The sequence below is a fragment of the Sphaerodactylus townsendi genome, linkage group LG01 (assembly GCF_021028975.2).
Source record: "Sphaerodactylus townsendi isolate TG3544 linkage group LG01, MPM_Stown_v2.3, whole genome shotgun sequence".
Taxonomy (NCBI): domain Eukaryota; kingdom Metazoa; phylum Chordata; class Lepidosauria; order Squamata; family Sphaerodactylidae; genus Sphaerodactylus; species Sphaerodactylus townsendi.
The window spans coordinates 91,513,654-91,529,273 of record NC_059425.1 but is presented as its reverse complement, the minus strand read 5'-3'; the positions used below and the strand labels follow the sequence as shown (position 1 = coordinate 91,529,273).

Sequence of the window (15,620 nt, the reverse complement as noted above, 5' to 3'; positions counted from 1 at the left end):
GAACAAGCAATTATCATGAAAATATTTTGAAACTGCATCTATTTGAAAGGCTCCTTTCCCCAATTGAGTTTTCTACAGTTGGAAAATACTAGGTCATGAAATATATGTGCTGGGAGATGACTGAAAGGAACATTCAAAAAAGGCCTTCAGGGAAGGAAGTGGAAGATGTCAATTGTGTGACTACTCCACAGTATGATTATTCAATAATGGTAATGGATACTATATTGCAAGTATTCATGGGAACTAATTTGAAGCTTGTTTAGGGACAGTACAAAAGAAGTCAAAGAAGTCCAGACTAGGACACAGGGTAAGAACTTTCTGTCAAGGATGTTAGTGGAATTTACTGCCTCAGTGAGTGGTGGAGTCTCCTTTGGAGATTATTAAACAGAGGCTGGATGAACATATGTCGCGAGTGCTTTGATTGTGTGTTCCTGGATGGCAGGGGGTTGGATTCCAACTCTATGATTCAAAATAAAAAATAATAATTAACTACTGTATCAAAAGAGATTGAATTAAAACTTACAGTTCAATTTCTTGGGCAATATTTGGTGGAAATACACAGTCCATAAGGTTTTTCCATTCTTCTGCTGTACAAACACTGTGATAGGAAAGTTTCTCCATAGTCACACGGTAAATACACTCTGAATGGCGAATTCTGTGGTACATCTACCATAAAAGATTTTTTAAACGTAAGACACAGCCATCACTCTTGAAGCTAAGCACTTTTTTCCTTAAAGTAAAAAATGTTTATTTGCAAATCATCACAACTTTTTAAAACCTTAAGCCTATTCAGAAGGAATCAGCCAAATTTTTGTCACCCTAACATAACACTGTTCCAATTAAACTTGTCTAACTGATTTGGTTAAACTATTATAATAATTATTAATAAAATTAATAGATACAAAATTATTGTTACCAATTTATACAACAATAAATAATCAAAATGAATTTTTTTCTTTTTGTTTCACAACTTTGTGGACTGAAACTTACGTTAGCGCAGTGTAAGGCTAAAGCACAAAAGACAGCAAACATTTTAAAGTTGTTTTCATCTGTTTTAGAGAAGGCACTTCCACTAAGTTTGTTCACCATTTGTACAACACCTATTACACTTCCTCGGCTCACAATCGGCATGCATAAAATGTTCCTGGTGGTGTAACCTGTGTAGAGGTCTACTTCTCTGGAGAATTGAGAAGAAAATAAAATAATGAGTAGTCATTCATTCCATAGATTTAAACTTTTTCATTCTCTTGACATATGACTAAGAATTCTTTGCAATTTTTACAGTACTGTTATGGTTTAGAATATATTATCCCACAATCCTTCCAATAACCCATTAAGGCTACAAGTACTGTTACTCTTATTTTGCAGAAATTGGCTTACACTAAGAGAATGTGGCAGAGGCAACATTCAAAATGGGAAATAAAGTCCTCATAACTACGTCATGATGCTACTATGTTGCCAGACCAACCCATGGAGGGTTGGGGGAACCTTGGTTTTATGACAACAGTGTCTCTACTCATCCTACCAACCCTTATGGTGCCTAACAGTGCACTGCCAAAGCACTGCACTGCCCATTCCTGTGCACTGGCTACTGTACCCACAAGTACATAGTAAAATCCTGTCTGGACTTGCCCAGACCCACATTGGCCTTGCAAATAGCCACTGAACCTTTAAAAAAAAAGACATTGCCTCTACCTTGGAAGCAGTTGCAAAGATAAAAGACTTGCTAATGTATTTGCCCCAAGTGTTCCTGCCAATGTTGTATTAACTCAATACTTCTTCCTCTGACTAATCTCTCTCTAATGATCACTTCATTTACATTACCATTGTTACAGAAACTGTAATTTCATCAATTTCCTCCCACCTTTAGGCATTCCAAATCTTGGTCCATCAAACTTAGGCCTCAACTATTAGATTAATGACTCAAACCATTAAGATCTGTGCCTTGTCTTGCCCTAGAAAGTCAGGACTCTTTTTTTCTTCTGGGAGATTAAGGGCCACTCATAATCCTGAGGGACATCTTTTTCCTATAAGAAGCCCCCTCTGTTAGTAGCCATAGTTCAATATCTCTGGAGACACTGTGTTGATATTGTTCCATAATGCATTGTTCTTTCTTCTACCAAAGCTAAGTGCATGCCGCTCTCCTCTGTTCCATGATCAGATGATTATAACCCTTAATCCCCAATTCCCTTCATCTATTTCAAACCTATCCACTCAACATTGTTTATATCCTAGACTGTGTGTGTGTTCTGCTGTTTTGATCATTGTGTGCTTGTGTACAGTATTATTCCTTAATAAAATTGTTAAAACTTCAGTCACTCTCCTTCAGAATTTCTTGCAAAAGTTGATTTCTGTATACATAGGCAACAAAGACCCTGAGCTTGCCTGACCTTTTGCTAAGCCAAGACTCTGCTCTTGCTAATTCCCCAGTCTAAAAGGGAAAGACTCCCACCATTTTGGGTAACAGCTATGCTTGACTAGCTGTCCAGCCACTACCTCTCTGGACACTGAAAGGTACCATACAGATGAGAAACTGCTTAATCATGGTGCTAGAACTGTGCAGCTGAGGAAAATCTAAGACAAATGTATTAGAAATGGTGGGGTGAATGGATATGTCAATAACTTCCAGTATGCTGTTATAAACAAATAGCTTCATCATAATGGGAAAGTATATTACATATCTAATTCTGAACATGGCATCAGAGTGCAGATCAAATACACACATACTCACATACTGGAGCAAGGTACAGAAAAACAGAGGTGTTTCTACAAATCTAGTAGAAGCCCCAGGTTCCCAAGGGTTAAACAGCTTGGAAAAGTTTCAATCAACTCCCCAACATAGAAGTATGTGTGGGCTTTTTCCCTCCCCTTTGAGTCTCATGGATTTCCCCCTTGTTTCTGCTTAAACCCATGAATCCACTGGACAGATAATTCAACAGAAAGAGGCAGTGATTTTTAAGAAGCAACAGTTAGATCCACTATATGTAGACTTGCAAATGCACCACACCTTTAAACATACCAGTCTCATTAACAATATACTGTAAATAATTTTACATTCATAAATATAAGACATTCTCAAACTCAGTTGCTTAGCAATCAACAGCACGGCAGTATCTTCTAAAAGAATGTAATCCCCACGCTAACTATCAGAGAAAGTACATTTTAGCAGAAAAATGCCATTTTAATGTAGAATTGTAAATGCACACGTAATATTCTACTTTTAGGAGATAGATGGTAATGATCTTTAATAGACAACTGTTTCATTTTCTAGGGTACCTGTGCCTAGCAGTGACATGTAGGGAGCAGCAACAAATCAGACTAATACCCTCCCCAGAAATACCTTTAATATCTGCAACCTGGAGCATCTTGCTAACCAAGTCTACCTTATAATACAATGTTGGGGAAAAACAAAGTCTTACCTGGTAAATTTGTGTTTATTCTTGTAGGAAGAAATGCAAGTTGTAAAGCAAGGGTCTCCAACCTTGTTGGAGCAGGTGGGCACTTTTGAAATTCTGACACAGTGTGGTGGGCACAGCAATGAAATGGCTGCCATAAAATGGTTGCTGCAGGAGGTAGAGATAGCCACAAATTGGCTGTCATGGCTGTTACCTTCAGTCACACAGTGAATATCCTTGTGTTGTGGTGCAGCTGCTCCAAAGCAACATTTTTGAAAATTAGCACAGCCAATCAAATCTCTACTAGCCAATCAGGCAATTTGCTGGGCAAAAGTTTGACCTGGTCCTGCCCACTTTCTAAAAGCATTTGGTACACACCAGAATAGTCATAAGTGGGTGCATGGTGTCCATGGTAACCATTTTGGGATCTCTATTGTGGAGAACACTGGGATAATTCAAGAATACTACTAGCTGCCCATACTTACTACAGTCCTAGCTGTGATCTTCCATGTTCATACCTGTTAAAGCGTGGATCTGCATAGGCATCAGGAATATTGAGGACTTCACCTGTTCTTGCTACTTGGCCAGCAATTCCTTTTTCAATAGAAAATCTGTACACAATGAAAAGAATAATAAAATTAGGAATGACAGATCTGGAGGACAGAAGAAAAGTTAAAACATTTTGGAAAGATATTCACGCAGACACAAAGAAGTTTTAAAAACCAAATTTGTTATGGACATCAAGATTATGGTATTAAGCATACTACAAAAGGAAATCCAAACATTTCAGATAAGCTGTTCCAATATTTGATAACAGTGGCCAAAGTAGTACTTGCAACAAAATGTAAGGCAGAAAAATGCCCTAGCCATGAGAACTGGAAAAATAAGGTAGTGGAATTTGCAGCAATGAAGAAGAGAAGGGAAGAGTTTGGATTTACATTCCCCCTTTCTCTCCTGTAAGGAGACTCAAAGGGACTTACAATCTCCTTTCCCCTCCCCTCCCACAACAAACATCCTGTGAGGTGGGTGGGACTGAGAGAGCTCAGAAGAACTGTGACTAGCCCAAGGTCACCCAACTGGGTTGTGTTGGAGTACACAGGCTAATCTAGTTACCCAGATAAGCCTCCACAGTTCAAGTGGCAGAGTGAGAAATCAATGGCTCAAGTGGCAGAACAGGGAATTAATGAACTTTGTCAATAAGAGACCAACTAAAGAATTCAAAAAATGCGTTATTCCTCCTCCCCCACAAAAGAATAATAGTGAAACATAAATAATATTGCTGAAATGATAAGTGTCTATTATCAATAATTTTATGACATATTATAGAAAAAAGAGTTAATGGAAATAGAAAATTAGATAAATATATTAGGGTTCCGGTTCCGGTCTCCGAGTGAAAAAGACGCCCGCTGCCAAGCTCCTTTTAATTGTATCTTTTAAGATAAGTCTTTTTTGATATAAGATAAGCTTTTATTACTATAAGCACGCCTTATTAGGCAGGTCTTTTTTCTTAATTGAATGGGATAAATTTTTAATGACTAAAGAAGAACCGGGCAGTTTTTCTATCAGGCGTCTTCTTCAATGTTTTTTTTTTTTCCTTACTGCTTTGAAAGGACTGCAGATAATAAGGTACGAACTGACCTTGGAAAGACAGCAGTCTGAGTGTTTACTTTGCAAACAGCTTTTGCAGGCACTAAAACTTTTATACAAAGAGACGTGCTGGTTGCTTAGAGGAGACAATATATTTGACAATTAACACAATCTCGATCATTGGAGGTCTCCCTTAAAACTCTGTCGGCTAGGAAATAATGCCTTTTTACTTCTGAGACTTTTGTGACTCCTGTGATTTACAATACCAGAAGATCTAACGTGCCTGTTATACTCTCGAATATAATGGGGTTGGAGATACACTAAAAAGCCCCAAAGAGTTAGATATATTACTGAGGGCACTTGATTGGTGATATAGAGGTCCAGATGGCTACAAAAAAAAGACAACGTGATATAGAGGAGTCTGGGTCTCCGCCTGTTTCCAAACAACTCAAAATTATGGATTACTTTCCTCCAAAAGTCTCTTCAGAGAAACGAGAGACATTACAACTTGAGTTTACAGTTCCTGTTACCAACCGTTTCTCACCACTTGCATTAGTGGAGCCCCTTGACCAGGAGAACTTTTCTCAAGCAACAGATATTGATAGAGAAACATCTGCAGGATCCAATTTTATCGCTGGGAATTTGGCTGAGGCTGATACATCATCGACCAGCAAGGATGTCAATAAAGATGGTTATAACAACCCAGAATTGTTTGTTTTCACCAAACTCACTGCAATGACAGTGGAAAGTATCTACAAGCAACTTAAAAACATCAGCATTAAATTGGACCAGACCAACAGCTTCCTCAATAGTCAAACAATAAATGGGAGCCCAAATAAAGAGACAGGTCAAGAATATCTTCTCCCCTGCAACATAAATCAACAGCGGGTAATGAAACAAGCTGCACAAGGTAGAAATCTGACCACCATCCACGAGGGGACAAGAATAGGCCCGCAGCAACTGGTGTTGGACCAGGATAAATTATGCCTGTCTGTTTATAACTATCATGGGCAGCGTCCTTTTTGGAATACTCTCAAGCTCGCAAAACGTCACATCAGTGTAATATTGAATAGGAGGCCCAACCGCATAGACTTGGTGTATGTTGAACAGCTAAACAACTCTTTTAATGCACAAGGGCCCCAAAGAATTATTCTTACTTTTGACTCAGTAACTGTTCCAAAGCTTATCTTAAAGAATTCAGCAGCCTTTATACGTAAAGGAATTTTTATAACACGTGTTTTTAGAAATTTGACTATAACACCACTGTTTGCTCAATTTACAAGAAATATTAGAAAGACACCTATGACTTGTGTATCGGACCCGAGTACAATTGAACAGGATCAACCACTAATACAACTTGATATATCCCATGATATGGAGATAGAAAGAGATACTACATGGCTTGGAGACAAAATCCTGGAAGACAACCTTAAAGAGTCGTTTGCCCTTCTGGAGGAGAAAGACCAAGCAAAAATCATTGAGAGACTGGATATTCTCAAGGGGAGCCTCCTGGTAGGCAGTGACCAAGTCTCCACCAATCATCTGCCACCAAAAAAAAGTCCATCAGAGACAGTAAAGGCCTTGATTAATTCATCCTCAAAAAACAGGACCAAAAGGTGTGAAATACATTCCTTAGGCTTGGTTAATGGACATTCCTTAGCCCTCTGTACAGATACCGTCTCTTCATATGTACAGAACCCGGTACCACATAAGGAACTACTGATGGACTATGAGTTAGATCTGCGTTCTTCTAGGGTTCTGTCCGAAAATCCAACTATGGAAAAGGAGGGCAAAACATGGGCACAGGAATTGGAAGATTTAAAGTATCCTGATTTACCTGGGTTACAGGAGGGAGAAACGACTGCATATACCTCACAACAAGTGAAACCGGACAGTAAATTGTTCACCTCTTTTGCGGCCCTGCCTAGCCCAGACCAATCCGCTTTTGTTGATAGATTAGGACATATAACAGAGATATTAATGGACCTCAAGGATCCACTTGGCACTCAGACAACAGCTTCATCGCCGGAAACTAACATGGTAAGCCATAAGCAAACTCACGTACATGACTCCAATCAAAACAAGTGTAAAAGTAAAATCTTAAGAGTGTCAAGAGATCAGGAAAATCCAAATCAACAACAGAGGAAATTTGCTCATGGGCTGGAGGACATACACCCACAAAACTTAAATAACATTGATTATACATCGCAGATCAGGAACGGTTGCATTTTCCTGGACTCTAACAAAGATCTGGACAGAATCTCGAACTCTCTATGACAACTAAAATTATTATCATGGAATTTGCATGGATGGTTTAATAAGATACATGATTCTGAATTGTTATTATTTTTGAAAGAATTTGATTTGATATTCCTACAGGAAACTTGGGTCCATGAATCAGCCAGCTTGGAACTCCAGGGTTACAAAGCTATCACTATCCCAGCAATTAAATCTGCGTCAAAGGGAAGGGGAAGTGGGGGTCTTGCTGCCTTAATATCTGTTGATTTAAGGATTGAAATATGTTCCCTGGAGAGCTTTAATGACAATTATATACAGGTCATTCAATTGAAGGGTCAGCATTTTGGAATTTGGTTGTGTTTTAACATTTATATCCCGCCTGTCAATTCCAAGTATAGGAAAAATGGGAAAATATGGGAACAATTATCACAGGCTCTGGAAAATGCAACTTCCTTATATCCAACAGCGAAGATATTTATTTGTGGAGATTTTAATGCTAGGATAGGTCCAGGGCAACCCAAACCGAGCTCGGGAATTGATGCACAAGTAGCTGATAATGCTCTTCTCTTAGATCGTTGTGCCCAAGATCAAATTATAAACAAAGCAGGGCTTGAACTTGTGGAGTTGTTTTCCTTGTATAGCTTAAATATTTTGCATGGTACAAAGTTTGATACGTCAGGTGGTGGCTTCACTTTCTTGTCATCTATCTCTGCAAGCACCATTGATTATATAGCAGTATCACCTGATTTAATACCTCAAGTACAGGAGTTTGCAGTGCTGGATCGAATAGAGAGTGACCATTTCCCCATGAAACTAATAGTTGGTCTTAATAAAAAAAATAAATTGCTAACTCTAAACCATGAGACCAAAGAAAATGCATTTCCTTGTACCCGTAGACGAAAATGGTCCGAACAGCTCATGTCTGAAGTAGCCATGGTGTTAAGCAGTGAGGCCTTGGAGTCTAAAAGGCTGAATATAATAAACTCAGAGCTAAGTGTGATGGAAGAATATGATGAGATAATTAATGGCCTCAAACCGATACTTGTTTACTCTAATGCTCCAATACAATATAAGCCTGCCCATAAGGGCTGGTTTGACCAGGAGTGCAGAGCACTAAAGAGGACATTAAATAATAACTTAAAACTCTTACGGCTCGGTAAGGATACAGACAGAAATTCCCAAATACTCATACTAAGATCACAGTATAAAGCTTTAATTAGGCAGAAGAAAAAAGCATATTCTAGATGCCAATGGGAAGCACTGGCCCAAGCCGTGACCGAGAAAAACGAAGCCCATTTTTGGGCATTGGTCTCATCTGGGATGGGTTCATGCTGCACAGTTTTAAATGCACAGATACCTGGTGACATTTGGTTTAAGCATTTCTCCCAAATTTTCGATTCCTCCTTGATCCCTAAGTTACTCCCAGACTTAACAAGAAAGGGTGCTTTTGATGACCTGCGCCTATCTCCAAATTGGCCTTCAGTAAGGGAGAAAGAAATAGAGAACTTGATCAGTTCTATTAAAACCGGGAAAGCTCCCGGTGAAGATCTGATTCCGAATGATGTGTTCAAAACATTTCCATCCTGGTGGGTACCAATTCTTGCCAAACTTTTCACCCAGATTAACAATACTGGCAATTTCCCTAGTGGATGGAAAACCAGCATAATTGTCCCTATACATAAAAAAGGAGACAAAATGACCCAAAGAACTATAAGCCCAATAAGCCTATTGAACCACGGCCTCTAAAATAAATATGGCAAATATCTCCTTGGAAAATTAGAAGATTGGGAAATTGAAAATCACATAATACATCCACAACAGGCAGGATTTAGGAAGGGACAAGCTACAGTTGATCACTGCCTTGTATTATACCAACTAGCTCATTCAGCCATAAGAGGCCCAACGAAAGCCTTATATACGGCATTTGTTGATTTGGCCTCTGCTTTTGACTCAGTATGTAGAGAAAGACTCTGGTGGAAACTGCTGAACACAAATATGGATAAACGTTTACTTTTCCTTATTAGAGAGCTGCATGAGGACACATGGATCAAAGTCAGAGTAAATACATCAGGCTCTCTAACAGATGGGTTTAGAGCAGGGAAAGGAGTCAAGCAGGGCTGTTTACTTGCCCCCACCTTATTCAACCTTTATATTAATGACATAATTCCCAAACTGACCGGCCATGAATTTGTTGCCCCCTCGCTAGGAAAACAGAAAATTTCAATTCTGCTATACATGAGATGATATGGTCCTAGTTTCACTTACAAGGAATGGTTTAAGGAGACTCCTATATGGTTTGGGTGAGTATTGCAGAGAGGAGGCCCTCTCCATAAACTATTCCAAAACTAAGGTAATGGTGTTCAAGAAAAGACCAAGAAAATACAGTTGGAACATCCATAATATTCCTATAGAGCAATGCAATAATTTTAAATATTTAGGAGTTACATTCAGTCCTTCACTAAATTGGAATGCCCATTTAGCAGTGGTCCAAGCCGCTGCTCAAAATCTGTTAGGGGCAATAGTGAGGATTTTATCATACAAAAGGAGGTCCATTTAGTTGATCCAGCCCTAAAACTTTTTAACAATAAAGTTATACCTATGCTACTCTATGCTATAGAGATTTGGGGATGGAATGTACAAGTCCTACATAAAATAGAAACTATTCAAAACTTCTTCCTTAAACGAATTCTGCTACTTCCCCAAAGGAACGTCAGCTTGTCCTCCTCAGGGCAGAACCTCGGTTTGCCTTCTATTAAAGCTCGAGCTGAATTGGCAATCTTGAAATCGTTAAAAAGAGTTCACTAAAACCAACTCGCTTTGGGGAATCAAAGTTTGCAGATACTACTTAAGGCCTCGGAATTACATAATACCTCCTAAATAATATATTGCTCAGTTATTCTGTTCCAAGATCATTTATTCTCTTCACCAATTTTAAATCCACGACCTTCGGGACTGGATATTCAAAGGGATAACTGTATGGACAGAGATATAATTTACATTCCAAGTTTGCTCCCTGGTATAGTCACCTTAAAGGATCATCCACAGAGCCCTATCTTGCTGGCATTACTCAGTTTAAGATAAGGAAGGCAGCTATGACAGCATTGCGATTTCAAACAATGCCAACAAATTATTTAGAAGGCAGATATGCCAAAATACCAGCTGAACAACGAATTTGTATCTGCAAACAGGAAGTAGAGGATTTACCTCATTATGTTCTGAACTGCCCCCTGTACGCAGAGCCTAGGGCTAAGTTTTTGAATAGTTTTATATCCCTGTCCCAGGTATATTATGACTCAGACAAATTATACCTTCTCCTTGCGGATTTGGATCCCTATATATCCTATAGGGTTGGCCTATTCGCCTTGGCAGCTACAAAGATTCGCTCCAACAATGTAATAAAGCAAATGATCAAACCTAAACTGGTTTAAGTTAGGTGGGAATACAATTCAGACATATTCTAGGGGGGAAAGTGAAAGATTTAGTGTTCAATGATGGATTTTTAGTGAATTTTTTTTCTTTTTTTTCTTACCTGTTGGAATAACAAGTTGGCTTAGAAGTTGTAATGTAACAATATTGTAATACTGTAATGGCCTATGGCTTTCAATAAATTGATGATGATGATGATATTAAGTAAGATTATTATAATTTGCCGCTAATATTTTTATTTTATGAGAAAAACTCTAAAGAATGTATAATTGTAAACAATTATTAATGTTTTTATTAAATTATTTTGATCATTACAGCATACTGGCTCCATTACTCTTAACATCACTATGGAAAGAGCTTTGAAAGACAGAATGTCTGAGAATAACAGAGTTGCGTGTGCAGATAAAAATGTGTAAATAAAAAATATATCCCTTGGGTTTTTTGATTGCTTGGACACATCAAAATTTCAAATTGTGCACAATGACACAATGAGATAGTCCACACTGCCTAAGGCCAGGCTTCTCTTTTATCTTTTGTTGTCAAGTCAAGGTTGACTTAATGGTGATCCTGTAGGATTTTCAAGGCAACTGATGTCAGAGGTGGTTTGTCACTACCTGCCTCTGTGTCAAGACTCTGGTGTTTCTTGGAGCTGTCCATTTCACAGAGTGGATGAGGGTATTTTTTCCTGATTTCCTCTGTTGCAGTCCTGCAATTCTCCCCAGTGCTGCTTCTGTGGGTCTGCTATCCCCCAGAAGCAACATTTCAAAGGGCATTTCAAGCTACTGTAGGAGTGAATGTCACATAGCATGAACCCTTCTTTCTGTGGAAATTCTCTGTGGGATCTTAACTACTACCTGTTCCTTAGCTCATTGGTCAAGTTGCTGACTAAGTAGCTGTACCAAAGGTTTGGGTAAAGAACAGACAGACGAAAATGCAACAGGAAACCTCTCTTACACCTTTCAACCAACCACTTAATTGCAATTTCTTGAAAACAAAACATTCAACAACAGATTCCTGCTGCTTCTTTTGGAGAAATGCACAATGGTGACCTAGTCTTTTCCACTGTATCTCCAATAATTAACCAATGTAAAGGCATAGTAGTTATAGCAGTGCAACTGTGTCAATGTCAGGGTCAGAAACAGTTTTGGGGGGAAAGTATGAAAGGTGTTCATATGCTAAGCCCCCTTAAATCAGGGATCCACCCACACTACTGACAAAGTTACAAAGAAAAAAAACAGACTATATAAGAAATAACATCCATCCTTCAGTTCACAGCATGTGAATTTAGAACATACAAATGGGAATTTAGAAATGGAAACAATGATGAAAAAACATTTTTCAAGTTCAATTAACAATATGGCCTGATAATTATTAGAAGAATATATTGCTAATATATGTCCTGTCAGGAATCCTGTATCAGGACTCCAGAGAGAGACAGGCAACAAATGGTTGCATCCCAGTTGTCTGGGATGTATATACAGGTGTATAAATATTCAATCAAATCAATAACAACGTCCATCCCACTCTTTAACTGAGATATCAGGACATCCATCAAGATAAAGAATGGATGACTTGTGCATTAAAGAATTACTTTTAAAGATATGTCCTAGGATCAAATTAGCCAAGATGTTTATCACAAGCTAGGGCCTGGCCACAAGTTGGGGTTGTTTTGGGTCAGGAAAATGCCACAGGAAAATGTCCCCCACAGTCCAAACCTGAATCAGACCCGCCATATGCCTGTTAAATTATCAGATTTAGGATGGAGAGGGCTAGATGATTCAGATCTCTTACCCTTCTATACCTGTTGAATAATATGTATTGCTTAACAATCTTTATTCCCTCAACATCTTCTAGCCATGTCTAAACAGAGGAGGTATTCAATAAATGTTCACTTAAGTGAAATACAACAAGGCACCAATGAAGCCAGGAGGCAGTCCCTGTTGGTGAACACCAGCATTCCAACAATTGTACTGCTGGCCAGAGACTGCAGCAGTTAGGGTTTCAGACCAGGATCTGATGGGAAAATGCTGTCAAATCACATTCGACTTATGGAAGTCCTACAGGGGTTTCAAGGTAAGAGACAAATTGTGGTGGTTTGCCATTTCCTGCTTCTGCACAGCAACCCTAAATTTCCTTGGTAGTCTCCCATCCAAATATTAAGCAAGGATGACCCTGTTTAGTTTCTAAGATATAATGAGATCCAGCTAGCCAGGAATCAGGGAGACCTGGCTTCTTATTTCCACTCTGCCAAGAAAGCTAGCTAGATGACTGAGTCAGTCACTCAACCTAATCTCTTTCACAGGGTTGTGATAAGATTAAAATGGAAGAGGAAAGAATTATGTTATAAAGCTGCTTTGAATCCCTAGTGGGGAGTCTAAGAAGTTGGACCCCTCCTCTCATCAAGGAATACCATGAAGGTGTAGGAACAAATGACTGGCATAAAAACAAGACAGTGCTCCCCACAAAATGAATGCATTTCAGAGAGTTTTGCGATCCATATTGTGGGTCAATTCTATACAGGAAAGTGGTTGACTGATGAATCCTTTCCCTGTCCCAAAGGTGTGCCTGGCTGGACTATGGGGCTTGCTAATTCCCACCGTGACACCCTATGGTGATTCAGTGTTCCAAGCAGACAGTTTCTTACCCTATCTGCACATGTCTTAGCAATTAAGCAGCATTCAAGACATCAGCACTAACATTATCTTGAACCCTGATGAGTTGACAAGTCTCTGCTATCTTTTTTGTTTGAACTCTGGAAAAGCAATCAATTATTTGTCTCTGGCTTTCCTGTCAACATACCTCATACTGCCCTGGGACCTTTTTTAGAGTATTAATATCAGTCCTTTGGCCATTCATAATGTGTGTATGTCTTGGATCCATGCATGTACCCCCATTTGTGTGTGGGCTCTTCCTTTTGCTCCTGGAAACATTGGTTGTTTTCTTCCTTAGCACTTAGATGCCCCTTCAAGACAGATAACTATCACCCATCCCTGAAACTCTATCCAACTTCCTGTCTTTTCTCTTAGTCAGCTCTTGTATGCTTTGTGCATGTTATTATATTGCTTCAAATATATTTCTTGCTTTATTACTTTTATTCTTTAATAAAACCAATTTTAATTATACCACCATGTACTCATTTGATAGCTTACACACAGGACTATCCTGGTATACATACCATATATACTCGGGTATAAGCCAACCCGTGTATAAGCTGAGGCACCTAATTGTACCACCAAAATCTGGGAAAACTTATTGACTCATGTATAAGCCAAGGGTGGGAAATACAGGAGCCAGCTTACCCTGCCAAGTCTCTGATGGAGGCGTGCAGGGGATCTCTGCACCTTGCTCCTCACTCCCGGTGCCATGGCAGCTACAGCAAGGCTGCTGCAAGGCTTTGACAGGCCTCTCACTTCCCACCATGACGGGGGAAGTGATGCAGAGGCATAGGAAGGGAAATCAGAGCCTGAGGTATAATGGTACCCAAGCTTGCATGCAGAGCCCCCACATGAGGCTACACACCCCTGCCAGGCTGAGCATGAGTGTAAGTGCTCCAGATGCCCTGGTTACACAGAGCCATACTGGCTCCTTATATTAATATATCTGGGTTGCTATCAGACAGGTCCCACCTTTGGGCTATCTTTAAAGTTATGATGAGTATTTTTAAAATTATATTTTTTTACCTGTAATGTAGGTTTAACGTGTTGTTGTTGCCCTGACCCCTTTTGGGATGGACAAGGTATAAAACTAAAAATAAAAATGAATTTTAAATTTTGTTTATAGCATACCTATGAGCCTTTGCTGAATATGCAAATTATTAATCCTATGCGGGATTATCCTGCCCCCCTAGCCCTGTCTCCTTTTGCAAATTCTAGGGGCTGCAGGGGGACCTCTCTCTCCCCCCACCCCTTCCCTTTCTTTCCCTGGGGTTTACTGCTCACCGCCTTCCTTCCCCAAATCGCTGGCCACTTCCTATTCTCAAATGAAAGGCACATCTCTTCTTTGCTCTTTCCAGCAGCTGCAGTCCGCATTGAACCGGGTGGGAAGGGGGGGTGGGCTGACCGGAGAGGTGTTAAGAGCTTATAAAGAAATAAATCAAGGTCCCAGACTGGTAGCCTTGCTTCCTCCAACTTCATGAATTTTAGTAGTCTCCTGCTGCTTTGAGTCTTTACCCCTTTCTGGGTCAACCCATTCTGAACATAGGGGCTACACCAACACAGCAATTTAACCTGAATGCTGAGGTTTTAGTTTAGAAAAAACAGTTGGCTCCAAGGTGCGCATTACTCAGGAGTAAGCTTAATGGTAGTCAGTGGCTTTGCTTTGAAGCAACCATGCAACGTGTCAAACTGGTGAATCTTGACCCTAGGAGGGTTTTCTCAGAAGCAAGCCCCATTGCCAGCAATTGAGCTTACTCCCAGGTAAAGAATTGCACTTTAGTTCTTCCCATGAAAATCAGTGGGATTTAACAAACTCTTAACAGGGTTACCTACACTGCTTCCCCAAAACTAGGTTTTAGGTTTAATGCTAATAATCTCCCTGAAATAATGACATTATTATCATACTGGGGGCCTGTCAGGGGGAGGGGTGTGCGGCACTCCGCTTCCCTTCTGTCAGCATTTACAGTAAGCAACTGACTCTGTCTCATTATGCAAACTCACTACACCTTCCCTTCGAGGAGACTGTCTGCCTACTCGCAGGAAAGGGAAGGGGCAAGGGAAGAGGCCGCCTCTAGAGCTCCAGGCACGGGTGCCCCACGCTTCCCATTTCCTAACAGCATCACCTCAGCTAACAGAAGTGTGGTGTGTGTGTGTGCATGCGTGCGTGCGTGTGTGCGTGCACGCACGCAGGGGGGTTGCACTTTTCCCAGGACAGAACACCAAGGGCGAAGGCATCCCTTTCCCTCTGCCCGCTTGGCTGGCTGCCTCCTCACCTTTCCACCGGCAAGGATCAGAGGAAGCCACTGGAGCAAACCCAACA

General features: G+C 40.0%; 1 protein-coding gene across 2 annotated transcripts in view; it reads right to left on the bottom strand.

The window, feature by feature from the left end:
* Positions 1–15,620, bottom strand: part of PDE10A (phosphodiesterase 10A) — a 243,516-nt gene that overhangs the window by 44,919 nt on the left and 182,977 nt on the right. For both annotated transcript variants that reach the window (XM_048487553.1, XM_048487546.1), the window contains exons 12-14: positions 3,914–4,006; positions 991–1,177; positions 524–666 (exon numbers count right to left, since the gene is read on the bottom strand). In XM_048487553.1, coding sequence (XP_048343510.1) covers positions 524–666; positions 991–1,177; positions 3,914–4,006 — 423 coding nt within the window. The remainder of the gene's footprint in view (positions 1–523; positions 667–990; positions 1,178–3,913; positions 4,007–15,620) is intronic.